Here is a 27,898-nt window from a genome sequence, read left to right as displayed (position 1 = left end):
TGTATCACATGCTTTTAAACAGCATGCAGGGCATGTTCTCTCTTACATTTTAAAAGCCTTAATAGGCTAGAGCATTTACCTAATGGTCCTGTGGGGGAGAGAGAAGGCATTCCTCCAAGACAACAGTGCAGCAACGGGGCTTCTCCAGTAACGACTCTCCATATCTTTTTTGAGAAGGGTTTTAGTCTCACCTTTGCCCCCAATAATTTGCAAGCAGTGCATTTACAGAATACTCTGGGAGCCATGGCAGACCTTTATGCTCCTATGGAACCACTCCTGGATAGACTTCATCATTAATGACACATCAAGGTCCATCCTGCGTCACACTAAGTTGGAACAGGCTTGTGGGGTTTATGTAACAAGGCAGCAAAGCAGCCTCCTGAACCAACTTATCGATGGCTACTTTGGTACATGTAGGAAATCGGCTGCCGTGTCCCAGGCCTGACAGTGAAGGTGTTCACAGGAGAACTGCACTGTGAGTTGTCCTGGATAGGCCTGAGGGAGGAAACAAAAGGAGGAAGTCATCAAAAGCCATGGAAGCCATTTATAAAACTGAGCAGCAAGGCATTTAAGAGGAGTAGGGGCAAGAGTAACTGTGTTCCTGTAGCTATATTTTATTCTGCACCCAGGGAGAGCAAGCTGTAGTTCTCTCCAATGCCTGTTGCCACAGTATCCAACAGCTCAACTCTGAAGACACGCATGCAGGGACAGATTGGCTAGGGCAGTTCCAGTCATAACCATTCCTCCATCTGTGCAGCCTGTACCAGTGGGCACACTGTGCCTTTAAACATGCCCCATTCCTTTGGTTAATGGTGCAACAAGATGTACCTACAGTGCCCCAGGCAAAGGAATCCCTCTGCTTGTATTTTAAATCTGTTTCAAAACACGCTCTAATTAAACCCAATTCAGGAACATGCTCCTTGGTAAGAATACGTCACAGAGAGGGGACACACCTGTCCTTGCTTTGCCAGCAGAGGGGCTTCAGGATTCTGAGAAGAAGCTGGGATAAGCCTTGTTCATAGTGCTCTTTCTGGCTTGTATCTGTATTGCGTCACCGCCCAGATGTCCCAATCAGGATTGAGACCCTCTTACTAGTAGACATAATGCAAATGTGGAGCAAGACATGGTCCTGCTCCCTGCCCTGCCTGTCCTGCTCTTCAAACAGACTGCTTCAATTTGGGGATATTTTCCCCTTAAGCAAACCCTCCACACCCTCCAGAACAAGTTATAATTAGAGATGAGCTGAGGGGGCTGTGCGTGGAGCCAGCCAGTGCCTGGGTCAGAGGGAAAACCAACTGAAAGTCAAACCTAGGACTGAAGTGGAAGGAAGAATCAGGTCTTGAGTTTGAGTTAGACAGAGCACCAAAGATGTTCTCAGAAGTCGTCAATTGCTCCTGAGCCAGTACTGGGGGAGAAGCCTCTTCCACTCTTGGGTGTGACCCAGAATGAGAACCACAGATATGGGTACAGACCTGGGGATTCAAATCAGACACCCCTCCAGCTCCCCATTCCAAGGAGTTCCAGCATCAGCCCACCTGTCCTCGCAATAAGTGGAACGTACCTGCTGGTTGCTGCTGCACTGGCGGCAGAGTTCTCCCCATTCTGCCCTTTATACTTGGCATTGTTCATGGTGTTGCTATAAGACATGGTTTTCCCAGGGGGCTCCAGTGACATGCGCCTGCCTTGCGTGCTGCTGGGGGCACTCCTGTGGGTGGAGCTGACCCGGCGCATCCCCTCTGCAGCCTGGGAGCCATACCCCGCCACGTTGTGGCCATAGGTCACGGGTGTGCTAACGTTCCTGGAGGACGTGGATGTTCTCGTGTAGGACCTATCGGGTTCAGACACGTACAGGCGCTTCTTGATCAGCGGGCGGCTGTCTGGACTGCAGACAGGAGGGCCAGTGGAGTAACTGCCACCTGGGTGATGTTGACTGAAGTCGCTATTCCTCATACTGCTGTCTGGGGCCATTTTGGAGGGCAGGGCATAACTGTTGCCATAGCCGTAGCTTGGGCGTCGGATATTCTGCTGCCTTTCCCAGGGTTGGCTGTAATCTGGGAAACTGTGGTCTCTGCAGCTCTCTCCCATGTTTGAAGAAGCTTTCTCGACCCTGCTAGTATCATTGCTGAACTCTGGTGGTGGTGGGATGATCTCATAGTCAAGCTTCTCTCCATTTTCTTCCTCCTCCTTGGACAAGGAGCTAGGAGGTGAAGAGACAGAGTACAAGGGAAGGTCAGGTTTGGTGGGCAGGTCTTGCGGTCTCAAGTGTCTGCACTCCAAGAGGCCTTGAACTAAACTGGAGGCACCAAACCTCTCTGGCTTGGAAAGGCTCTGGGACTCCCCACCGCTAGTTTTCTGCATGTTCTGGCTTTGCTCAGAAGTGCTGGAGAACGACAGCGGTTTGTAGGCTCTCTGTCCTGGTTCCGAGAAGCCCAGTGCCTTGCCTTCAGGTGTGATCATCCTGTCATGCTGCTTTCCTCCCAACAGGGCAGGTGACTCCATCGGCGGGGACTTTGGTACCACCACAAAGGAGTAGGGCTTGGACTCACTGTAGTAGAAGTTGGTTGAGCCAGTTTCTGACTGGCTGCTGCTGCCGCCGAGTTTCTCAGATAGCTTACTGGGGGGCTTTTTGGACAAATAACTGTTCTGGCGGGAGGCAGATTGCCTGCCTCTTTGGGCCCGCTGTTTTGCAGCCAGGAGGAGAGCCATTGGAGAGCCTTTCTCCACCTTTTCTCCTGTGACTGGGTGAATCAGGACATCCTCCTCCTCCTGGTTTGCATTCATGGAGGAAGAGGATGGTTGCGAAGGCACTCGTGGCTTCTCAGCAGAGCACAGGATTGTGCCTCTGTCTGCATCATGTTTGTTTGTACTGACTGGCCCCTCCTCCACAGTTTGGGATGGGGTCAGAGAGGATAGACTGTCTGTGGAGCTGGTCTTGGCCTGATGGGTCTTGTATTGGACGAGAGAAAAGTCTGTGTGTGACCCAGAGGTTTGTGTGGAAGAGGTAGCTTCTATAGAGGAGGGTGAAGAGGAGGCTAGAACAAAGAGTTGGTCCTTTGGTTTCTGAGGTGGATCTGGAGACTTCCGAACATTGTCAGATGGCAGGTATCCTGGAACAGGGTTTAAGTTCTCCAAAGTTTTATTACTGATGAGGGCACTGGGAGTCTTTTGATCCTTCTGTGTCTTCTCAACTTCCACTGAAGCTGCTGTGGGTGGGAGCTGATTGGCAACAGGTTTTGGCAGCCTGCAGTCACCAGAATTTGTCTGGCTGCTACCAGAATTCAAGGTAACTCTGTTTGTGCCTGGACTGTGTCTGTGATTTGTAAGTCCTATTGGTGGTTTACCTTCCTTTGTTGGGGAGAGTAGTGCTTCCAGCTCATTCCTGAATTTCATAACACTGTTTGCTTGCATGCTGGTGGGTTTATTGCTTGGAGCAGAGAAAACTGAGGAGTTCTCTTTTGGAGTGAGTGAATTAGTAGGTATCTTTTCTTTCCTCTCACTTTCCCCCACTGCAGGTAACTGTAGATCTTTCAAAGTAGGTGTAGCTTGTTTTGACCCAACAGAGCTAAACCTATCATTGCTAGCATGGTCAGTAATACTGTTGGTAGGTCTGGCAGTTATGGGTTTATCCAGCTGTCTCTCCTCCCTTTTCGAAGAGGAGGACAGCAAAACTGACAGTTCTTGTTTCAACCTATTTAGATTACTGGGTTCCTTCCAGTCATCATCAGATGATGTGTAGTCTGGTGAGGGCACATTCGGTTCCTCCTCTGCAGGAGGAAGCTCAGATTTTGGGCCTATGTCTTTTTCAGCTTTCTCCAGAGGGACCTTTGCTGCCTCTGACAATGAGGACCGATAGCTATTAAAATTAGTCCCTTTGCCAGAGTCTGACCCTGGTCTTGGGCTCGCGGGTTCTGTGATTTGTCTGACGGGCTTTGTTACTACCTGCCTATCCAAGGTAGATTTCTGCTCAGCTTCTCCAGCTAAGTGCACCTTTGCTGCAGGTCTTATGGTAAAGCTTGGTGGAAGGAGAGGGCGGGTGCGAGGCTGTCTGGAAATAGGCCCATCTTCCTCACCAGAATCTTTTTCTTCCATGGAAATGGATGAACTTCTCACTGGGGCAGCGGGAGGTACTTTTAATGATCTGGGGAAAGTTAGGTGAGGTTCTGGGGTGGACCTGGTTGGTGACTCTTCCTTCTGGTGAGAGACCGGTGGAGTGGTGACAGTGAGAGAGGAGGCATTGGCATTTTCCCTGGCATCTGCCTGCCTCATGTTCAGAACAGTTTCTGATTTCCACTTGGAGACGCTGTTCGAGATGGGAGTATGAAGCGTAGGAGGCGCTGGAGGTGGCAGAGGTGGTGCTGGGGGCACCACAAAAGCAAGTGGAGGTGCTGGAGGAATGAAATCCGGAGGGGACAGTGGGCCTGGAGAAGATAGGGCTGAAGACGAAAGCAGACGTGGAGCTACGGATTGTGGAGATGCTGCTGTTGGAGGTAGTGGTGGTGGCGGTGGAGGCGCTGTGTATGGTGGAGGCAGTGGTATTTCCATTGGTGGGGGTGGGGGTGCCATGGAGGGTGGAGGCGGGGGCGGGGTCATTGAAGGGGGTGGAGGAATATCGTTGTCCAGATAGTCTCTCTCGAAAGCCTTTGGCCGCAGGTCTCCAACTGAATTGTACAGTCTGTAGTCTCCATTGATTTGGGGCCTAAGACCTATGGGAAAGAACACTGGTATTAAACACATTGCACATTGGCAAGGTCCATACAGAGAACATCTCCAGAAAAAAACAAACAAAAAAAAACCACACCTGTCCTTTTAAGAAGAGCCAAGTGTCACACAACTAGCTGGAAGCATTTCATTTAAAACAACCTGATTAAAAATGATTTTAGCAGCAACACAGGCATTGGAACTCACTCCTTAGTAGCGTGCTTGTGTTCAATACATTTTTAGGCTCAGCATAAGGGTCTGATTTTGCAACTAAAATCCCAGGGGCAGACCCTAATGAAGCAGGAATAGCTTGTACCAGGCTCTCTATGGAGTAGATTAAATATACTAATCTCTAGGTCTTTAATCTTGAGGGTGCTGCGCACCCTTAACTCCTGTTGACTTCACTGGCAGTTGAAGGCTGCTAGCACCTCCTTAGGTGGCCTGGATAATACTTGTAAACTTTTCAGCCCAGATGGAATGAGTCATCTGAAGAGCCTAGTTCATAGTTATGCTAACGTAAGAGTTGTATTTCACCTCTCAGAAAAAAAAATGGATTGAACCTTTTCTTAAAAAAACAAGTTGAGGTTAATAGACAAGAGAAGGTCTCTTGGCTTCTTTCTGCAGTGGGAGATCCTGCAATGTATTTTGTGCTCATTTGGTTATGAAAATTAGGGAGGAATCAATTTAAAAAAAAACAACAGACATTGTAGACTTCTATCAGATGCTTCCATAATTTATGGAATTTTGATTGGGGTTCACGAGTTTTAAGTTAGTGATTGCTACTGACTTATTTTGTATCATACTCTCCCTCGGTGTGTCTCTGTCTTTTCTGATGCACTGATTTTCATATAAAATATATCAAATCAGATAAACTGGGTCCACAAAGGAAACAGCTAGAATTAGATTGTTTCAGGACTCCCAAGACATTATGTAATACTTGGCAGAAAAGCATACTTAGTCTCCTCACTTCTTATCACAGTCACTATCTAGAGTCAAGATGAAATTGAGTTACCTCCTATGCTTCCTACTGAATAAGGGAATAAATTAAGTAACCAAATTTCCATGTCATCAATGGAATAACTTTATATATATTTTAAAAAACTTTTGATAGTTGCCATGGCTGCATCACAGAAAAAACTAACCCAACATGCTTTGCAGGTGTTGGCTTCATCTGATGAGAGCATCTCATAACTGTGTTTCAGTCCTTTTCCCTAAGGACACTTGGAATCCTCCTCAAGTCAGCCAGCAACTGAAAGCTTGCTCAATTTGTGTGGGAACACAGGAGGTCAGGTCCTGACGCCTTGGTATATTGTCTTCAGCCAAACTAGTTGCATGATTAAGGAATGGTGACAGCAACATAAGCAGATCTGTGCATTAAAGCCATTTTAAGGGCTTTGAATACCTCAGCAGAGAGGACACCTTACCTAGAGATGCTTTTTCTTCAAAACCCTCTGGCACAGAAGGGGTTGGCACAGCCACTCCATGTGTTTCCTGGGTGTTCTGAAAGGGTTTAATAAGTGGATAGTAAGGAAACTCACAACTGTATATACACAACACCTAGAACAAAGGTTCAAGACTGGGGTGCCAAGTCGCCACTACAATACAAATTAATAATAAAAACACCTCAAATACCATGTGTATAAAGTGTTGGGCACAAGTTTTACCCATGTTAGATCATCTGAATCTCAGCTTTCATTTATATATGTTCCTAGGCCTCCTGGTTGTGAAGAAAAGCTTGAAAACATGACTTAACAGTAACCAGTACAGACATGTCTGCCTGCACATGCAGACAACCTCCCACTGGGGAAGGACCATCAGCTATTGCCAGAGAGCTACCACCACTGGTGCACCCGCTGCTGGCATAGTGGCCTTGGGAAGCACACCTGTTGGGAGTGGACTTGGCACTCCAGATTGCCTTATTCCATCAGGGCAGGGCAGGGCAGGGGTGAAGATAGTCTCCAGCAAGCTCCAGTTGCTCACCAAAGTTCACGCACAGAGGACACTAACTCACTGAAGAAATGGCATGAATTCTGTGGAGAGGCTCTGGCATTCAGCACAGCCTAACAAGTTAAATGCCACTGACACTGCCCTCCACCCCCCAACCCTCACGGGTTTGCATTCCTCTCCCTAGTTTGCACTGAGGGCTCACTGTGAAACCCAGCTGAAATTGTTGAGTCAACCATTTTTGCATTTGCACTGCAAATTCCAACGTATTTTGATGCAGAAGCAAAACAGGAGCTGGTCCATGTGCCCAAATCTTAGTGATGCTGCTGAGCTTCAGGCTTGTGAAGCTAACTGAAGCCAGGGCCATTTCAGGTCATTTGGGGTGCAAAAAATTTGTTCAGTGCCAGTTCATGCCATTTTTCCAAGAAGCGGCCTCATTTGTGGCACTTTCAACTAGGCTGAAATGCTGAACAAGGGCCTCCTACACCTCCCAAACACAAACAGCCCAACCTGCCTCTCCAGTGACTCACTGTGACGATCATTCAGCAAAAGTGTTTAAAGTTTTTGTTGCTTGCTAAACACACTAATGCATGAAAATTACAGACCAAGCCCTGTCAGGACTGGAACTCTGTAATTCCTGGACCAACGCTTTACTCAGCAGTTTTGAGCCTCAGATGTACCTTCTCGAGACTTCATTATAGACATTTCAGGCTCAATTCATCCTCTCCCGGCACTGTGTGCAGTCACCGACACCTTGTTCAAAGTGCTACCAAATCAGAACAGTGGTGTTTGAAACCCACTTCACTGTGACTGCACAAAGGGCTGGACAAAGCTGAATTGGGCCATTCTGTACAGAGAAATTTATACTAGTCAGATGGTATAACAGGAGTGATCTTTAATCAATAGAAGACATACAATGTTAACAGATAAAGAGCCCACAGCTACAGCTCAAGAATAGATAACAGTCCCTGGGTCTTGCAGGACCCATAAAATGTGGTGTTATGCACTGCCAATGGCTTCTTCTAGGCAGCTCTTTACAGTCCTTTGTGCAAAGAGAATTTTGCCCTACAAGCAGTTTCCACCATTGCACAGCATGGCTGCATTTCTTATACAACCCCCTGGATAATGCAGTAGTCTGTGCCCTTTGCCTTTCGTTTGGCAATATTGTTACTTTGACAAGAGATTGCAGTAGGGTTCCAAGGTCCCACTGGGCAAAGTTTCAGTTTAACACATAATCTACTTCACCATCATAAACACGTTGAGAGTCTAGATTAACTCACTGTAAAAGCAGTGTGGGATAATTTAGGAACACAGAAACTTCCAGAGCAGTGGCACATCTAGCTCAGTCTGCTGTCTCTGACAGAGGCCAGCACCAGCTGCTTCAGAGGAAGGGGCAAGAACCCCTTGGTAGGCAGTTATGGAATAACCTGCCCATAAGGAAAGCTTCCTCCTGACCCCCAATAGTTAGAGGTTGGCTTGTGCCCTGCAGCATGAGCGTTTGTGTTTCTCATTGCAGCCACTGTGGGGACTTTTCTGCAACCACAACAGCCTCTTGGGCTGAGATGGGACTGGGGGCAGGGGCACAGTGGCAAAGCAGCGACCCCTCCCAGTAGTGTCCAGCTGTTGCTCTTAGCTGCCTTGCTGGCTGCCATGCTGGCACCACCAATTGGGGGTGGGGGGGGGCAGGATCAGCACCTTGCACCACACAGCCTCCTGGGGGCTCTGGGCAGCACCTCTGCAGACACATCAGGCCCACTGTGTGCGCTCAACAGGCTTCAAGTTTCAGCCCCTGGGCTTTGGCTCTAGACTTCAGCCCAGTGTGACAGGACTTGGGCTTGGAAAAATTGTCAGAGCAGCCACCAGCAAGGGTTAGTGGCTGCACCCTGAGCCACCAAAAAAATTGTTCTAAGAACCCCATACCCTGAGTCAAAAAGAAACATTTCAATTGTTTGGGTTGTGTTTGCTGCACCACCTGATAATTATACAGCGAATACATGTTACTAAAAATATCTTTCTTCCTGGATTGTACACAGATCCAGAACATTGCTGGCTGTAGGTTGAAACGTGACCATTGTCCTGCAATTTCACACACACCTTCAGACCTTTGAATGCTTAGGATTCTCAACCCCACCCACTCTGAGTGTTGCTAATATGTATCAACGATAGGTTTTTGCAAAAGCTGCCTTGGCCTGGATTCATGAATGCTAGCTGGCTGCTATTTTCATTAATGCTGCCAGGAAAGGGGGTCCATTGAGGACTATAATATTGCCCAACTCACCAGAATGCTATTAAGCTGACTCACTCAGGTGTTGAATTTTATGTCCCAGAGAGATCACACTCAGCAGCAGCAGCAGGTAGGATGGGAAGGAACGGCTGACTTTTTAAAGCACTCCCTTTTAGGGCTTGGCTACACTGGAGAGTTGCAGCGCTGGTGGTGAGTTTACAGCGCTGCAACTTAGTAATTGTCCACACCTGCAAGGCACATCCAGCGCTGCAACTCCCTGGCTGCAGCGCTGGCTGTACACCTGGTCTGCTTGGGGTGTAACGATTGCAGCGCTGATGATGCAGCGCTGCTCATGAAGTGTGGCCACCAAAAGCGCTGTTATTGGCCTCCAGGGTATTAGGAGGTATCCCAGAATGCCTGCTCACAACAAACCGGAAGAACGGCTGAACTCCGAGCTTCCCTGAGCTGCTTATCTAAAAAACAAACACAGCTGCTGTTTGCTCCAGCGAGCGAGCGGAGGCAGGCAGGGGAATTGCTTTGGAAGGTTCACAGCTGTTTGCTTGAAGAGAGAAGTCACATGGCAGAGGGGGAGGGGGGAGTCCGTGTTGAGCAGCTGCTTATTTGGTCTGAAGGCTATTTAGGAGTGCATAATTTGCATTTAGTGAATAAGAGAGGGGTGAGGGAAGGGCTTGAAATTTTTTAATTGATTGCAGGTTGGTGATGTGTATGTTCTAGTCCTTAGAACTTGCAGCAGGAAGCTGACAGATGCAAAAATCCACTCTCTCTCTCTCCCCCACGTTCCCCCTCACTCCTCTCTTTTGAAAAGCACGTTGCAGCCACTTGAACGCTGGGATAGCTGCCCACAATGCACCACTCCCAACAACGCTGCAAATGTGGCCACACTGCAGCGCTGGTAGCTTTCAGTGTGGCCACACTGCAGCGCTTTCCCTACACAGCTGTACGAAGACAGCTGTAACTCCCAGCGCTGTACAACTGTAAGTGTAGCCATATCCTTAGTCTGTGTTGGGAGCAGCATGGCTGGGCTCCAGAAGAAGCAGTGATCAGAAGTGGCAGAGAAACCCAAGAGGACTTCCCGGAGAGAATAGAATATAAATGAACATGGCAAATAGCTTCCCCACCCCCCACTCTCACCTAGCATTTCCTGCCAATTCTTGAAAAAAAAAAAAATGGAAAATGCAGATGTTCCCTTACTGTGTGTTTTATGGAGTCCCAGTCACAGCCTGCAGTGCCTGCCCCAAACTGATCATGACACAGTCAGGAGACCATCCTCCTCAGCCCCAAAATGTATGTCAATATTCAATTGACCAGGCACATTAACAGTGGTGAACAGGTTGGCTACTTTTAAGGCATCAGGTATCAACCTCTGTCAGAGGCCAACTGCCAGGCTAGATGGACTTCTGGCTGTTCCCATGCAGGACATTCCATGGTTCCTGGAGATACATAAGATAATGGGAGGGAACATTTTGGGCAAGAACCTTAGCTTTTGTTGAAGGGCTAAGAAGAACAGAGAGGATAAGGAAGCATTTCAGGATTTCTCCCCCTTTGCCCTTGCCCAGCGGCACCTCTCCAGCTGAAGATGTCAGGCCATGACTTCAGTAAGATTTCCTTGAGGTCTTAAATTTTGCCAGCAAAAGCCAAACAAAGAGACGTCTAAAGGCATTTCATACAAGCCAGCGTGGCTTTGTCTGGTACAGCCATGAAAAGCATAAAGGAGGCAACAAATAGAAAACCAGCAATTTTTAGCCATTCCACATTGCTTTGAATCTCAAGAGCGCAATACACAAAGTAGCTCGTTAACAAGGAAATAGAGTGATTTCTAAGCATTCATTTGCCCCTGCATTCTGAGCAGCGCATGTGTCACACACTAGATTGCAGGGATACACCCCTACGGAAATGAACAAGAGTAAGGTCTATATTTCCAAGTGTCCAATCAGGGCTGGCTTTAAGCCAATTCACCCAATTCCCCGGAATCAGGCTCCATGCTGAAGACAGCCCCGTGCCCAAGGGGGCCCCACTCCAGGGATCTTCGGTGGCATTTTGGGGGCAGGGGGGTCTTTGGTGTTGTGGAAAACCCGGAGCAGAACTCCCACCACCTAGTATTCCCGTCGGGCCCTGCAGGTTATAAAGCTGGCCCTGTGTCCAATAACTGTGGGTGTCCAATTTTTTGAGATGTCAAAATGAGATGTTTAAGGGTCCTGTCTGAGCACCTGCTGCTCCCAGGGAATTCTTTTGGAATTGCGGGTGCTCCGCACCTCTCAAAATTAGCCCCCACAATGTCATGTTTGTCTTCCAAAAATGGAGGAAGCCCAAGTCAGTGGTCTCTCTTGACAATGCTGGCCATAGCAACTGCATGTATTTACTAGGCACGTAACTAGCTTTACTCAGCCTCCCTCTGACTCATGGTGAGGTGCCTCTACTCTCTTGAGTGGTTCACTTAGAACCAGCATTTCAGGTTTGAGGAGGTTTTCTGTGCGCTGAGCGCCCTGCTCGGATGAGCATTCATTAGCACGTGAAGGTGCTCCTTCATGACTGTGGACAGAATTAGGCCGTTCCTCTCCAAGGAAGCTTCTCTCACCCTTCAAATGATGATGAGAGAGCCCCGCCTGACTGTACTTTGCCCAATTCCATGATCTCCTGTCACAAGGACTTGCACGTCCTTCCTTTGAAATGACTTTGTTGCTAGTGTGCTTTGATATCCAGGGCTGCCAAGGCAGCACCTTGTATTGGCAATGAGAATGGAGGAAGTCGTGCGAGGTGCAGGCCGTTGATTGCTGAAGAAAGTGCCATTGCTCCCAAGAGTAGATGAGTTGCAAGTACCCTCTCATTAAAATGCCTACAGGAAAACATTGCCCCTGGTAGCAAGGCCACTGCTAAATGCTATAAGGGTTCATATGGGAAGGAAGTTAGTCATGCAAGGGGAAAAAAATGTCACAGAGAGGAATGTTGAAGAGGTCTGGGCACAATTCCATGGCAGGGTGTACATAAACCCTAAGCCACTTTCAATATTGACTCATGATCGCATCTACGTCAGCCTAGCAAAGCCCTGGCAATGTGGAATGTCAGCTGCTGTGTGAAAAGAAGGGGCTGTAGATTAGTAAATTACTTATGTGATGTGGGTTATAGCAAGGCCTCAGGAGCAAAAGAGTGGGTCTCTGCTCCATTCATTGCACATCACAGCTAGAGCTGGGTGAAAAAAAGCAAGGTTATTATGCAAAGAAAAAATGTGTAATTTTAAACATTTTTCATTTAATTCAATTTTTTTCAATTAAAAGTTTCAGAACAATTTATTTCTACCTTTGTGAGAAAACCCCCTACTCTCTCCCCAGGGCCCCAATTGGAAAAAAAAATTGAAGCGTGTGAGACATTTTCCCCTGCAATTTCAAAAAAATGAAGACAATGAAGTTGTTCTGAAAAAATTTCAGTCAGTAACCTCCCCGCCTTTTTTTTTTTTGGAGGAGAACTTCATTTGCCAGTGTTAAGAATCCCCATTCCCCCAGCCGACCCCCGGCAGGGATCATGTCACACAGTGTAAGCATATGTTCCACCAGGCCTCCCTGCTATAGAAACACTTGGGCCAGAGGTACCTCTACACTGTTCTGCTGCGTATGTGTGGGATGCAGGGAAGTGCAGCCAACATTCAATAGGCAGGAAAGCTCTCATTTCTCTCTGATACCAGATAAACCGAGTGACGCGGCATCAAAGCAGGGAGGGAGAGACGCTCCTTGAGGAGCTTACAGGGCAGGTCCTCACTGCCTGCCTTTCTTTTCAGCCTTCTCAGTGACTCATTCCTTTGGTTTCTCCATTTGTAGTTAGCCTTTTATTTTTTAAAAGGGAATTCTGAGAGTGCAGAGAAGCTAGGAAGCATTGGGAGGAGGGCAGCAACAGCATGACACTTGTTGGAGGATGAGGGACTATGTAAGCTTGGAGTCTGACAGCTCCCACCTTGTAGCCAAATAGCACACCAGAGAAGTCAGCACAGGGGCAGGTGAGAACGTTGCATTGCTGAGGCTGAGTAAGGGGGTGGCTCTGCATGTTTATTCCAAAGGACATTTGTGCTGCAGAGACCTATTCCTTCCCCGTGCCCTGTTTCTCTTCCCCGAGTAGCCCATTTCAAGCAGAGGCGGATGGCCAGCTGTACCACAAGCACAGATCTCCCCTGGAAAATTGACCTCACGGGATTCCCATGCTTGTTCCTTCTCTTTGATTCCATACAAGATACAATTTTTAAAAAGTTATTCAACTAAAAGCCAGCCCTGAAAACTCAGTCTGAGCTCTCCCAATCAAGCAAGGTTCTCTCCCTCTGGTGCAATCAGCTTTAAGAAACGTTCTGCAGGTAAGTCATGCCCTCAGTGATACCTGTGCAGCTCCACTGCTTCCTTATTATTCCTTCAGCAATACCTGTGTAATCCCACAGCCTCCTAATTGTTCCTTTAATGACACCTCTGCAACTCTATTGTCTCCTAATACCCATAACAACACCTGTAAAACTCCATGAATATTTATGCAGTCAGTGACAGTGCACAGGTGTAATAACTGACAAATGTTGTAAAATGTAGCTATGCTGACGATGCACAAGCAGCAGCAGAATCTGGATCATTCTCTCTTAGCTATGTCAGCTCTTCGGGGCTGAGAATGCAGGATTTGCATGACCAGACCAGTATCTGGTAAAGACAGTATCCTACCTCTAGCAGTGTCCCATGTCTGGTATATTATATGCCGTTCAGCTACCCTGTCTCCATAATACACCTAGGCAGTTGTGCCCTATTCCAAACTCCTTATGGAACTGGACCCTTGGGAAGGATCATCATGTGGGGAAAAATATACTCCGTACTCCTAGCAAATGGGGAGGTTTTACTGAATTTGCAAGGAGTACTCTCTCCTGATTCCAGAGGTAGAGAGACTCTTCTGGAGATTTTTAGGGGATCCCCAGATCTAGCCCTGCTAACTGTACCTCCTAATTTCAATGTTAGCATCCAGTTGCTATTTAAGTGCTGATAATCCTGTCTGAGAGAGTCCCTGTCCCAAGGAATTTCTACAGAAGGACCTGTCTAGAGGTTATGTAAAGGTACGAGAGAACTGTCTGACAGTGCAAACAAGCGAAACTGATGCACTGAGAGCAAAAAGCCCAAGAGATCCCAGGGAAAAGCTCTCAGCCTCACCCATCATGGAAGAGCTCCAAGTCACGGGCATAGAGCAGCAGCTTTGTTTTTGGTGCACTCCCTGACTTTGATGTTAAGCAGCTGTGGCAGAGCTGAGCATGTATGTGGCTTGGTACACAGGGAATGAAACAAATAAAGAAGCTATTTCCATGGGGTTAATTCAACCTGACGTAGACATACCAGTCTTTCCTCCCTCTCAGCTCTGTTAGTTACATGCTCACCTTAAGAGCGAGGCTGGCCAAAATCAGGGGCGGCTCTAGACATTTCGCCGCCCCAAGCACGGCGGCATGCCGCAGGGGGCGCTCTGCTGCTCGCCAGTCCCGCGGCTCTGGTGGACCTCCCGCAGGAATGCTTGTGGAGGGTCGGCTGGTCCCGCGGCTCCACCGAAGCGACAGAGCGCCCCCCGCGGCATGCAGCCCCAAGCACGGGCTTGGCGTGTTGGGGCCTGGAGCCGCCCCTGGCCAAAATCATGACAACCATCTTAATGCAACCTGCGTTATACAGGGGAGGAGGGAAGGCGCTGATGAAGAACCCCCATTTGCTGAATTTGGGCTGATTTAAATATATGACTCAAATTTTTAATCAGGACAGGAGTTTTGTGTGCATCCTGTCCTGGTCATGGTCTGAGGCTCTGGAATGAACTCAGGACTATCACAAACCTTCTCCAAGTGCCATATGTATTTTTTGACCTGCCTTCTCTAATATAAACACATAACAAAATTCACCACATATCTACCAAAACATGACACTCCACTGCACACACTCCTCCTCCTGGAGAAAGGATGAGAGAAACAATAACATGTGACAGATGTGTAGTCACGTTGCTTAATGCACTACTGGAAAGCACTCGGATAAAAACCCATGTAGAATAGAACAGAACAGTGATAATTCTTTATTCAAGGGTTATGTCCCCATCACAACAGCCTACGATCGTTCAAAATAACCTGCAAAAAGGGTCTGATTCTCTAGGTTTTTAAAGTAATTTCTACAATAGTTTAATCCCTCTGAATTGTATAGAGTTCTATCACACACTGGGAGGAGGATTTGCTTTTGGAGCTGGCAGGCACTGATCCACACACTGACCCATAAATATCATTTGGTGTAAAGTCCCGCTATACCACATCAGGACACTGACTGCTCCATTATTCCATTCAGTTCAAGGGGGGGTTGCTCATTTATAGCATACCTGCTTAGAGCTTTGTCGATGTCCCTTTCCCCACTTCTGCTTCATGACCTCACTTTACTAATGAGTATCTCATAACTGAGCTAACAAGAGGGTGTGATGCAACAGGGAGAGGGGCGGATTGTTGGAGGGGAGTTACACTAGGGATGGGAGACTTCCCTTGAAAGAAGATCCCTGAGCTGTAACCTGATCCAGGAGGGGGGCTGGGAGAAGAGACACTTTCTGGCCGGGAGACTGGACAAAGGAAAGGAGGAGCTGGGGGGAGGAGGGAGAGAGCTGCTGGAGGATTTTTTGGTTTCAGTTTTGTGCTGGGTGGTGTGGTCGAATGCAGGGAACCCCAGGCTGGGGTCTAAGCTCCCTGCCCCCTAGAAGGACATGACTGAAGGGTCCTGGTTGTACCTACAAGCTCTGTTGTAGCCTGCATTCCTACTGTCCAATAAACCTTCCATTTTACTGGCTGGCTGAGAGTCACAGTGAATCCTAGGAAGAGGGGTGCAGAGTCCTGACTCCCCCACACTCCGTGACAGAGGGCATTTCCAGTAGCAGTGAAATAAGACTACTGTACTCACAACGACAAGAGTCCTGTGGCACCTTATTGACTAACAGATGTATTGGAGCATAAGCTTTTGTGGGTGAATACCTACTTCGTTGGATGCATGCATGAAGTGGGTATTCGCCCACGAAAGCTCATGCTCCAATACGTCTGTTAGTCAATAAGGTGCCACAGGACTCTTTTTCGCTTGTTACAGATCCAAACTAACATGGCTACCCCTCTGATACTTGTACTCACAACCTGATTCTGATTTGCTACCAACACATTCAGCCTTGTATTTGCATCAGAAATGCTAACACAGTTTACCAAGTTCACGACCAATGTAACTTACCTCACCTCACAGCTTCCTACCTGGCTATTTTGCCTATGTCCATCATAAACTATGGGCTCAGATCAGATTTCAGTCCCTGCCTGTGACCATCATCATTAAAAAGTGATTTTGCTTCCGACCTGATTTTCTTTCTGCATATAGACGATAAGGGATATACCGGGCACCACGCCAATCTAGCTGGTTCTAAACACCATTTGCTAGAGTGGCAGATCAAGCTCCTTTGACCTCCTACCACCGGTGCAGTTAGACCCCTGCATTCTGGAATGTAATGGGGGAAGTGGAAAATACTCACAAGAGGCATGAAGGTCAGTAATGGTCGGACTCTTGGCCGAGGCTTAAGTGTTGCTGTTCCAGAATCAGTCACTGTAGTAACACGATTATCCTCATAATACAGTTCAACAACATCACCTAAAAATAAGGAGAATAGAACTTGTGAGACAGGAATAAAGCTAACTGCTGTTAAAACCAAACACCATCATATGAGAAGGTCTGGTCTACGCTACAAAGTTAGGTCAAATTTAGCCGCGTTAGGTCTATTTTATAAAGAGTGTGTCTATACAACCAACCCTGTTCCGCTGACCTAAAGGGCTCTTAAAATCAACTGCTGTACTCCTCCCCCGATGAGGGGAGTAGAGCTAAAAATTGAACTTCCTGGGTCGAATTTGGGGTACTGAAGATGCAGCGCTGTGCAATTCGATGGTATTGACCTCCGGGAGCTATCCCAGAGTGCTCCAAATGTGACCGCTCTGGACAGCACTTTCAACTCCGATGCACTAGCCAGGTACATAGGAAAAGCACCAGGAACTTTTGAATTTCATTTCCTGTTTGGTCAGCATGGCGAGCTCAGCAGAACAGGGGACCCAGAATTGCAAACAAGCTCCAGCATGGAGCAAATGGGAGACACTGGATCTGATTTCTGTATGGGAAGAAGAATGTGTGCAGGGAGAACTCCAATCCATCAGAAGAAATGCTGATATATATATGCGCCAAAATCACACAGGGCATGATGTACAGAGGCTGTACCAGGGACACACAACAGTGCCGCGTGAAAATAGGAGCTCAGGCAAGCCTACCAAAAGACAAAGGAGGCAAACAGTGGCTCTGAGTTAGAGCCCCAGACATGCTGCTTCTATGATTAGCTGCATGCCATTCGGGGAGGGCGGGGGACACCCAACACTCTCTTTGGACACCTGGAAGTTGGCAGCCTCACACAACATGGATGAGGATTTTGTGGAGGAGAAAGAGGAGAATATGCAGCAGGCAAGCGGAGAATCTGTTCTCCCGGGCAGCCAGGACCTTTTCCTCATCCTGGACCCAATACTCTCCCAGGGCATATTGTTCTTAGCCCTGAAGGTGGAGAAGGCACCTCTGGTAAGTGCACATTTGTAATGACACTACAAGGGTTAAAAGCAATTGTGTTTAGTGTTTGATTTGCCCTGAACAATTGGGATGCACTCACAACCAGTACAGCTACTGGAAAAGTCTGTTAACATGTCTGGGGCTGGAGCAGGAATCCTCCAGGGACATCTCCATGAAGTTCTCCTGGAGGTACTCTGAAAGCCTTTGCAGAAGGTTTCTGGGGAGGGCTGCCTTATTTCATTTTCCAAAAGTAGGACACTTTACCACACCAAACCAGTAGCAAGTGGTCTGGAATCATTGCAGCACAAAGCATGGCAGCGAATGGTCCTGGGTTTTGGTGGTATTCATACAACATTTGATCTTTATGTTTCTGTGCTAGCTTCAGGAGAGTGATATCGCTCATGGTCACCTGCTTGAAATAGGGGAAGTTTTGTAAGGGAACAGTAATCCCCTCTGTTGGTGATCCCCGACACATTAGACCCTGGGCATGCTGGGCTGTTTGCGCTTGGCTAAAAGGGATCATCCTGGAGAATAGCCACACAGGCGGGGGGGGGAGGGGGAAGGGTGTGCCCCAAAACCACAGCTCCTCCTTTTAAATGGCAAGCCCAACTGGCATTGGTTGTTATGGGAAAAGAAGGCACTGCAGTTTGAAACTATTCCCACATATTATGAACGCAGAAGAAGCCAACCCCATATACCCTTTGGCTTACCATGGCTGCCTGGAAACTGAATTCTGTTGCCCAGCTGCTGTGTGTGATGTGTCACCATACTGGCAGGCGCTCAATATAAAAGGCAAAATGCGACCTTGTACCTAAAACACGTGCCATCTGCTGTGAATTTCTTGATTCACTGTGAGTCTCCCTTTTGTTCTCAGAAATGTATCTATGCTATGGCGTCTGCATGGATAACCCAGGAAAAATGGCACAAAATGATTGTTTGCCATTGCTTTCAAGGAGGGAGGGAGGTGAGACTCACAACATGTACCCAAAACCACCCACGATAATGTTTTTGCCCTATCAAGCATTGAGAGCTTAACTCAGAATTCCAATGGGTAGCGGAGACAGTGGGATAGCTACCCACAGTGCACCATTCCGTGAGTCGATGCTAGCCATGGTATTAAGAACTCACTCCACCGACCTAATGCACCTAGTGAAGACATACACAATCCACTTCTATAAAATCAACCTAATTTCATAGTGTAAACATGCCCGAAGTGGTGTGGTGAATCCTAGGTCATCTCCCACCCATTACTAGGAGAACTCCATCTGTTTGGAAAAGAAACTCAAAGTCCGATGCTTAGCTGGATCTCTTGGGTTGAAGATGCCATGAGAACAGGCTTATATACTCTTTCAGGTGTCTGGGGAATCCTCAAGAGAAGGAGAGTCCTTGGTTCTGATACTTACTCACTCTGGTTCATCAGAACTTCTCTATAGGTACTTTAGGACATAAGGAAAAGTCAGACAGAAGCTGACATGCATCAATAGCAGGGGTTTCAGTCTGTTGGTCAGTCGGTGAATGTAGGACTAGTTTCCCACGTGCTTAGAGGCTATGTTTACTGTGTGGATCAGCTTTTCTGGTACCATGGGGAAAGGTGCCTAAAGAATCGCCATAATTGGAGCTAAATGGAAAATGTCAACAAATTAAATGTGGTGGAAGAGCCAGAATGAAATTGTTTGCAAAACTTTTGTTTGTGCTTTTCTAACCAGCTCCAGTTGCAGTTAATATACAGTGACCAGGGCCTTGATCCTGCAAACATATGAGTAGCTGTTTGTATGGAGTAGGCCCACTGAACTCTGTGGAGCTTCCCATGTGTTCAGTAGTAAGACACCATATTCAGCGTCCAGTATGTGCTCAGTGCTCTATGTCACAGGGTGTTATATCTGCAGATTAAATGAGTTCTTGTTATAGGAAGTAAAAGAAAAAAAATCTTAATAAAAACAAGTGAGAAAAGAGCATCTGAGCCTGAAGAACACAGATTTATTAGCGCATGTGGTCTGTTTTAGTGGGTTATTTTTACTGCTGTTCAGTATTAATAAAGGTCTGTCTCAGGTGGACCAGACTTATAAAGTTGGCATCTGATTCACCCTTTGGGAAGGAGGGAGAAGATTCAGAAGCAACAGAAAGAAAACAGATGATTGTGCAGTGAGACTCTCTGAGAGTCCCTCCAGCTTCCTCCTTATGTAAAGTAGCTTGGCTGGTTCCACAGCTGGATCAGTGGCTGGCAATAGCACACAGACTGCAGGGCTTGGCTGATAGACAGTGTCTGTCTTCTCTTGCCAGTTAGCAACCAGATGAATTTGGGGGTGACTGAGATCAACTGATGGCCTCTCTCTCTACCTCTGCCACAGAATCTCTGCTGAATCCTGACCTATTACCCTCGGCACCTGTCCCCATCCGGACAGTTGCATATCCCTACAGGTAGAGTAAGGAGGTAGCCTCCAACACGTGGGCTTCGCTGCTGGTATTATAGGCTGCTGTAGCTCTACAACAGATCCCCATCATTTTGTTGTGCAGCAGAGAGGGACAATGGGCCCTTGTTGCTCACTAGTAGTATCCCAGCTCCCTGGGCTTGGCAGCCTGCACCAGCAGCTCTTCTTCTCAAGCTGCTTACAGTGAACACCAAACAAAGCAGCAAAGGACAAGCAATCTGCAGAGTCTCTCTCCCGCTGAGCTTTAGTAGAAGAGCCTGCAGAAGGAAGGAGCACATGCAGTGGCTTTGCAAACAGCCACGAAGCTTTCCTTCTTGTGCTTTCCTTTACTGCCCAGGCCGGGAGGGGGCTTTGGAAATGTTCAGAGGTAATAATGCCTTTAGTTGGGTCAACAGTGGGGACTGAACCTGGTCCGTCAAACCTGGCTGAACCATAAGGTTGGTATCAGCAATAGCTGACTCAAACTCTTTACATGGTTCACCCACAAAAGGGTGATGCTAAGGGTATGACAACACAGAAAAAAAAACAAAAACCACCCACTAAACCCATGGAAGAGAGTCTCTGAGCCTGTGCCCGCAGACTAGGGCTCACACAGATCATGCTACCATGTTAAAAATTGCAGTGTAGATGTTCACACTCCAGCTGGAGGTTAGGCTCCAACACCCATCCCCCCTTGCCAGGCTTCACAGCTCAAGCTGGAACGTTGACACTCAAGTGTTTAGTGCTATAGCATGAGCTCCATGATCCTGAGTCAGTTGAGACAGATTCGGAGACTTGCTGCTACTGCAGTTTTTTTTTTTTTAAGTCTAGATGTACCTGAAGACACGAGTCTACCGCGTGTTATACAGACGCAAACATCATTGACTAGGTAGGGTGAGGAGTGAAGTTAAACCTCCGCCCAAAAATGTCTAATCCATGCAAGTAGCACTAGATTGAACTTACTGAGACTCTTGGACATTTGGCAACGTGGAGCCAAATTCTGCTTCCACTTACTCCCAGTTTACACCAGGGCTGTCTCCAGGGGATTTATGGCTGTAGCAAAGCAGTACTTGGCAGTCAAACTATCAATTTGCCTCCATGCATCTCTCTTCTTCTAAATGAATCACTTTGCACTAGGGGGATAAAGTGGGAACATGCCCAAGCCATATTTCGGTTGTTTACTGTAGGGGGCTTAGTCAAATAATGAAAACACAAGTAGAACACACACCCAGACATAGATATTCAACAAAATGCTTCTTTAGTCCCTGCAAAATCCTTGTTCTTCTTGTCATCAAATTCAGAACTCAGCTGTTCCAATGCTTCCCTCCACTACATATTATAGCAACACAAAGGGGGAAATCAATAACACTAACAAAAGACACTTTGAGTCTTCAAAGTGCCTTACAAATAATGAAGCCTAAAGATGCCCTCTGAATTAAATATCATTATCCCCATTTTACAGATGTGCATGGCAGATAGTTGACATGACTTGGCCATGACCTCTGAAGGTATTGGAATAGAACTGAGGAATTCCCAGTCTTCTGCTTTTACCATTGGACTACACCTCTCATCCTATTGTTCTTTCTGACAGTAAATAGAGCCCATAATTTACTTTAATGATGTTCTCTGTGGTGGATTAATAGCATGAATTAACAAGCAGAGGCACCAAAGGGTGTAAACCCCACCTTTGCCAGAAGAATAGCTACTGAATAACTTGCTACCAAAAGAATTAAAGCAAAGCAGGAGAGTTTAAAAAAAAAAAAAAAAAAAAAAAAGGGGGGGGTGGGGGTGGAGGGGGAAGGCATGTAAAATACATACACTCAGAGATAAAAATGGAATAAATTCCCACATGAGAGTCCACACCTATTGAAATCAATGGGATTTTGTTACTGGTTTCCATGGGAGTTCGTTAAAGTATTATGTAAATAGCCTTTTTAATTTGGGAGCATGATGCTCACACCTCGGTGCAGAGGAATCCAAGGTTCAAGTCTGAGGCATGGAAGGACCATCTGATGGTCACCTTTCAATTCTGTGGATTATATGGCTAGAAAACTAGGATTGTGTAATCCATGCCAACAAGTGAAAGGGATAGGTTGCATTTTTTGCTTGAAAACCTCATTATGGTTTTCATTCAAGTAAGAATCTCTTTTTATAAAGGAGACACCTATTTATTTGTCTTGCCAACCAGTTTGTGTCTGAGATTGTTCAGATTGCTGGTTGCCATTGTAGCCCTGCCAACAGGTGGGAGTGACACCCATTCTCTGCCATGTCTTTCCAGCCTAGTTTTCTTCCTGAATGACCAAATCAATTGACATGAAGCAACAGACAATCTCATGCTGAAATTCCCTGATGCTAACAGTCAGAGACATGCTCCAGATGGTTAGCAGGAGGAAATGTGATCCAGCAAAACAGATTGTTTGTGTTCTCAGGTCTCTGTTGGGGAGTGTGATTTGCATGCACTTGGGATCATATATAAGCAGAAGGGAGAAAGCAAAACATACCTATCTTTCAAGAGGAACAGAAGCAAGGAGAATATCAGTTTTGCAAGAACCTACACACTAGAAACACATGAAAAAAATGCTAATTTTCATCAAAAATTTAGATGACATTTGTCAATTTTATTTAGTAAAGGGCAGGGGGGAAGAAGGGGAAATAATTTCCTGACCAGCCCTGATATTAATGCATCTCTGCTGAGCTTGGATTTTGGATCCATACACATACACTTCCCCTCTCTTTCTGAGAATGTCTCGTGGCAACTAGGTGGCCAAGAACGAAAAGGAGACTGAACACCTGAGGGCCTCCACAGACAGCTAGCAAGAATACCACATCAGTCTTCGTTTCAACACCTGCATGGGTGAGCCTGAGTGCAGTGAGTCAGCCACAAATGCCATCCCGATTAATAAGACAAAACTCAGTCAGCTTGGCTGATCGCATTTCCCTAACCACATCCATCACAGGCACCAGGTTAGCAGGGATGGCTTGAGAGCAGTCTGATGGACTCCAGCAGCATGCGCTTTTCAGACTGATGCTCAGAGTTGGATGCAGTCCTCCTGGGTTGAGGAAAAAGTTGCTCCAAGAGAACAGCCTTCAAGAGCAGCAATGTCACCACCTACCACACCATATCACCCAGTGACAGTACACAGGCTACAGCGCACTGTACTAAATGGCTGTTTATTTCCAGTGTTATTCCAGACAGGGCTGCCCGGGGGGGAGGCTAATGAGGCAATTTTCTCCAGGCCCCACAGGGGCCCTGTGAGCTGCTCCGGGTTTTCAGCAGCACTTCGACAGCAGGCCCGTCACTCGCTCCAGGTCTTCGGTGGTGGGTCCTTCAGTGCAGCTCAAGACTTGGAGCGAGTGAAAGACCCGCCGCTGAAGTGCTGCCGAAGCTTTGGAGCACCGCCTGGTGAGTACAAGCAGCAGGAAAAAAAAAGCTGCGATCAGCAGCACTTAGGCTGCTCTACTGCCACCGCTTCATTCGGCGGTGGGTCCTTCCCTCCGAGAGGGAACTGCCACTGAATTGCCGCCGAAGACCCAGCCCTGCCCCAGGCCCCCTGAATTCTCTGGGTGGCCCTGATTCCAGGTGTTATTTCCAACTGTATCAAGGACCATTGGAGTGAACACACGCACATTTGAGGTCCTTAAAAAGCAGAACTTCCCATATAGGCCAGTGTTCAGGCCCAAGAGCGTGACACTGGAGTCTTTTACTGAGTTTTATAAAAGGTTCTAGTTGTGACTCTCACTCAAATCTAATGCAGCTTCACAGAGCTTTTGATTCAAACCGTTCAGTTACTGTATATACTCATTCATTATCCTGTTCATTTATAAACTGACTCCCCAAAACAGATAGGTAAAAATAGCAAAAACAGTATGACCCTTTCATAAGCCGACCCTATATTTCAGGGGTTGGAAAACTTTGGCTCCCGACTGCTCAGGGTAAGCCACTGGTGGGTTGGGATGTTTTGTTTACTTGGAGCATCTGCAGGCATGGAGCCCCTCATCTCCCTATGGCTGTGGTTCACCATTCCCAGCCAATGGGAACTGCAGGAAGTGGTGTGCCTTACCAGGGCCGGCTTTAGGCCAGTTCAACCAATTCCCCTGAATTGGGCCCTGCCCCTAAGAGGGCCCCATACCCAAGCCCCAGTACAGCATATGGGCAAGAGCTGGTGAGCAGTACTGGGGTGGCCTGGCTTCCCCAGGGGACAATTTAAAGGCCCTGGGGCTCCCAGCCCTTTAAATTGCCACCAGAGCCCCACTGCTGGAGCCCTGGGGTAGGGCTGCGGGGCTCTGGGCGCTATTTAAAAAGTCCAGAGCTCCCGTTGCTTCTACCGCCCCAGTCCTTTAAATAGCAGCTAGAGCCCCATCGCTTCCCCAGGGCTCCTGCGGCTATTTAAAGGGTCAGGGTAGTAGAAGCAGGGGAGCCCCAGGCCCTTTAAATAGCCCTGAGCCCTGAGCTGCTGCTGCTACCCCACTGGGGGAGGGAGGAGGAGGGGGCACTCATCGTATAGGGTGGGCTGTACCTGCACCCCCTGCCCGCAGCCAGCCCCTGCTGCACCCCTGCCCTGCCCGCACCAGCCCATCTCTAGCCAGCCCCACACCCCCTGCCCTGTCTCCAGCCCCTCACCAGCCCGCCTGTCTCCAGCCAGCCCTTGCCACACCAGCCCTGCACCTCCTGCCCTGTCTCCAGCCAACCCCTGCCGCACCCCCTGCCTGAAGCCAGCCAGTCCCATACTCCTGTCTCCAGCCCTGCCAACCCCTGCCGCATCCCCGTGTGGCCCTCCCTGAAACCAGCCCGCCCGCCCCACACTCCACTGTCTTCAGCAGCCCCACACCCCTTGCCCTGTCTGCAGCCAGACCCTACCTCCAATCAGCCTCTGCCCTGCCTCCAGCCAGCCCCACGTCCACTGGTGCCCTGCAGTTCCAAGGGCAGTAACCCTGCACACCTGCTTCAATGAGAGGGGCAGGAAGCAGCTGGGACCCACACATGCGCACACCCTAGGGTGACCAGACAGCAAGTGTGAAAAATCGGGATGGGGGTGAGAAGTAATAGGATCCTATATAAGAAAAAGACCCAAAAATCTGGACTGTCCCTATAAAATTGGGACATCTGGTCACCCTAGCACACCCCTAGGGAGTGGCGGGGACCCACACGTAAAGCGGAGCTCATTTCTAGTTCAGGCCCATCTTTTAAAAAGAGAACTTTAGGTAGGGTTAACATACATCTGTATTTTCCCAGACATGTCAGGCTTTTTGGTTCTTAATCACCATCTGGGAGGAAAATATGGACGTATGGTAACCCTATTAGTACGAAAAATACATACTGTGGCACATCCCTTAAATCAAAACTTTTTATAGGAAACCGGTTGCTAAGAAATTAAAGGCTTTTTTTTAACCTTTTTTTTTTTAAAGTCATCCCTGTCGAGGCCCTGCCAAAAATGTTCGAATTGGGCCCCGCACTTCCTAAAGCCAGCCTTGTGCCTTACCCTGGTGGGCTGAGAGCCAAAGGTTGCCAATCCCTGTATTGGGTATTCAATGATTCCATAGAATTTAAAATCATTAAATTTTGGTGTAGACCTGTTTATAAGCCAACCCCTGCTCTTTGATGCATAATTTTTTTACCAAAAATATTCGGCTTATGAATGAGTATATACGATAATTTAGTAGAGAGACTGACTGGTCAAGGGGCTCCAAAATCATGTGATCTTTAAATTGAGCAAGACACCAACTGCAGCCAATAAGAGGCTGGATTACAGACCACAAAACTTTGCCCCAAGGTTATTAAGAATTTGCAGACTTTGAAGCATCTTTAAGAAAGGAGCCTGAATGCTTCTGATGAAAAAGGAAGAGAGGGGAAATGCTTGTACTTGTATTTTCCTTGACAGATAAATAGGATTTGCCTGTTAAAAGACCACCAGCAATAAAAGTTGTAGTTGATCAGCATTTTCCCTTAACCTTCCTCTCCAAGTAAATGCATGAGCTATATTTTAAGGAAACGGTTAACTCTTGGATTGTACTTTGGGCCCCTTTGGCTGTATAGTGTTTTCTGGAGACATTTGCAAATGTGACACAGACTTGTTTTAAGAGTATCCTGAGTTTGAACTAAAGCTCTCCTAAAAAGACTGTACTGTACCAGAGAATCAGAGCCAGGAGTTCTGGAAACCTATTCAAACAAAGAAGGGTTGCAGAATCAGGCCTTTAGTAGCTTTTGCATTGCAATACTTTACTGAGGATGTTTAGATATTAAATAGTTTTTTTTCAAGCCAGCATGGTAAGACTTATCAGCGCATTTATTCCAGGCCTACTATTGCCTCACTGCTAAGCAGTCTAGGTGCAGATGTAGTTGAATTTTGATTTTTGACAACGGTATGTTCTGCCTGATCAAAGCTCTGCCCTGTGTCTTTCTTTGAACATTTACTACATAGTTTCGTATGCTACCAGATGCTTCACTGCTTAAGCTAATCCCCACCCTAGTTTTGCATCAGATATATTGCAAAGTAAACACAGGTTAAGCAACAAGAAAAGGGAGTAGGTTTTGCGTGTGACTGACTCAGAGATTCCTGAATTTAGTGCCTAATGCTATCCCCTCCCTCAGTTGGGGCTACACTATCTTTACAGTCACAGCCACCATACATGATATAACCATTGAAATTACAGTACGTTACAAATTGTGAGTAGCCTCTGTCAAGTCACATTCTCTGCGCCAGTGTCCCTTGTACCTCCAAGGAACCCATTGACTTGGAAGGAGACAGTGGCAGGGCTGAGGCCTGATTTATAATTAACCAAATGCACTGCCACTTTAAAACAAAAACACACCACAGGAAAAATACTCAAGTCCCTCTTTGGATTTATAGCAATGATTAGAAGGGAACCATTTCTGAATAAAGTTTCATGACACTTTTAATAGTGCCTACTGTCCTCATCTGAATTTCCCCAGCCTAAAGTCTGGATGTAATCCCTTTGTATATCTTTTATCAGTGTGTCAGGTACACAGCTAAACAAACAATACTTCCACCCCTGAATTTACAAACGTTTATTGGAATCTAAAAAGCCAAATCCACATTCTGTTATCTGTAATTTGGTTCAGCTCTAATAATATGTATCTGGTACTATCCCACTTAAGCCTCCAGGGTGTTAAATCTACAATGAGATACAAATAAAATCCACAGAATAAACAAACAGACCTGACACCCCACAGTTCCTCAAAAACAAATTACCTACAAAACACATATCCAAAAGCTCATTTAAAACCCAGAAAAGAAATGCAAGTCAAATGTGTTAGCAAAGACTAGAACAAAGCAAGTCACAGACTACAGTCTTCAGAGATCTGAGAATCCCTTATCAACTCACATATTAAGCCAGATTTCCCAGCTTTTGTTAGCTATTAAACTTGTTTAGAAGCCTTTTTATTTTCCTTGACTTTACAGAGTTTATCACTTGCTGTTCATTCAGAGTATCACAGGTTCAAACATGTTTCCTTTTAATCTGCTCAGTACTAACAAATACCTCCCATGGCTTCCCAAACTGCATGAATGATTAATGGGGCTCTGTCTAGCAGAATTCATACTGTTCACACCAGAGCTCCCCAACAAGGCTATTGCTGCTCCCCCCATATCTAAACTAACCAGTCACTGCTTGGATTCAAAGCAGGAGGCTAATCAGGCCAGGTAGCACTTTGAGAGGGTGATTTGACTTCTTTACTCCTTTCTCCTGGAAGCTCAAATAAAGAAAGATACTAACCGGGACCACCTCTGCCCTCAGAAGTGACCTCTTGCGTGAAGATCCAGGGTGGATTTGTGGCATAGAGGGAAGTATTGTTGGTGTTGTTGGCATGTTTCTTCCCAAAGAGTTTACTAAACGTCCCCTGCATGGACTGATTCTTCTTCATCTTTGCTCTGATCCCCTGCCGTGCTCTGCTCAGGTCTCCAATATTTCCTTTAGCAAGACATATTTCCAATGTGCCCTGTCACCACCCAGCTGAAGCTAAAACAGGTGTTGGTCTGCAGAGCTACCTTTTCGGCTGC

General features: G+C 47.1%; 1 protein-coding gene across 1 annotated transcript; it reads right to left on the bottom strand.

Annotated features, from left to right (window-relative positions):
- Positions 1-52: 52 nt before the first annotated feature.
- On the bottom strand, positions 53-27,898 carry C4H6orf132 (chromosome 4 C6orf132 homolog). Its single transcript, XM_030561704.1, has 6 exons — positions 27,615-27,898; positions 16,406-16,521; positions 6,123-6,198; positions 3,876-4,703; positions 1,562-3,797; positions 53-495 (listed from the first exon to the last, which is right to left on the bottom strand). The coding sequence occupies exons 1-6, from the start codon at positions 27,760-27,762 to the stop codon at positions 390-392; spliced, it is 3,510 nt and encodes a 1,169-aa protein (XP_030417564.1). The 5' UTR covers positions 27,763-27,898; the 3' UTR covers positions 53-389.

This window comes from Gopherus evgoodei, chromosome 4 (genome assembly GCF_007399415.2).
Source record: "Gopherus evgoodei ecotype Sinaloan lineage chromosome 4, rGopEvg1_v1.p, whole genome shotgun sequence".
NCBI classification, from domain to species: Eukaryota; Metazoa; Chordata; order Testudines; family Testudinidae; genus Gopherus; species Gopherus evgoodei.
Note: the sequence above shows the minus strand (reverse complement) of the source record. Positions and strands in the feature narration are given on the sequence as shown.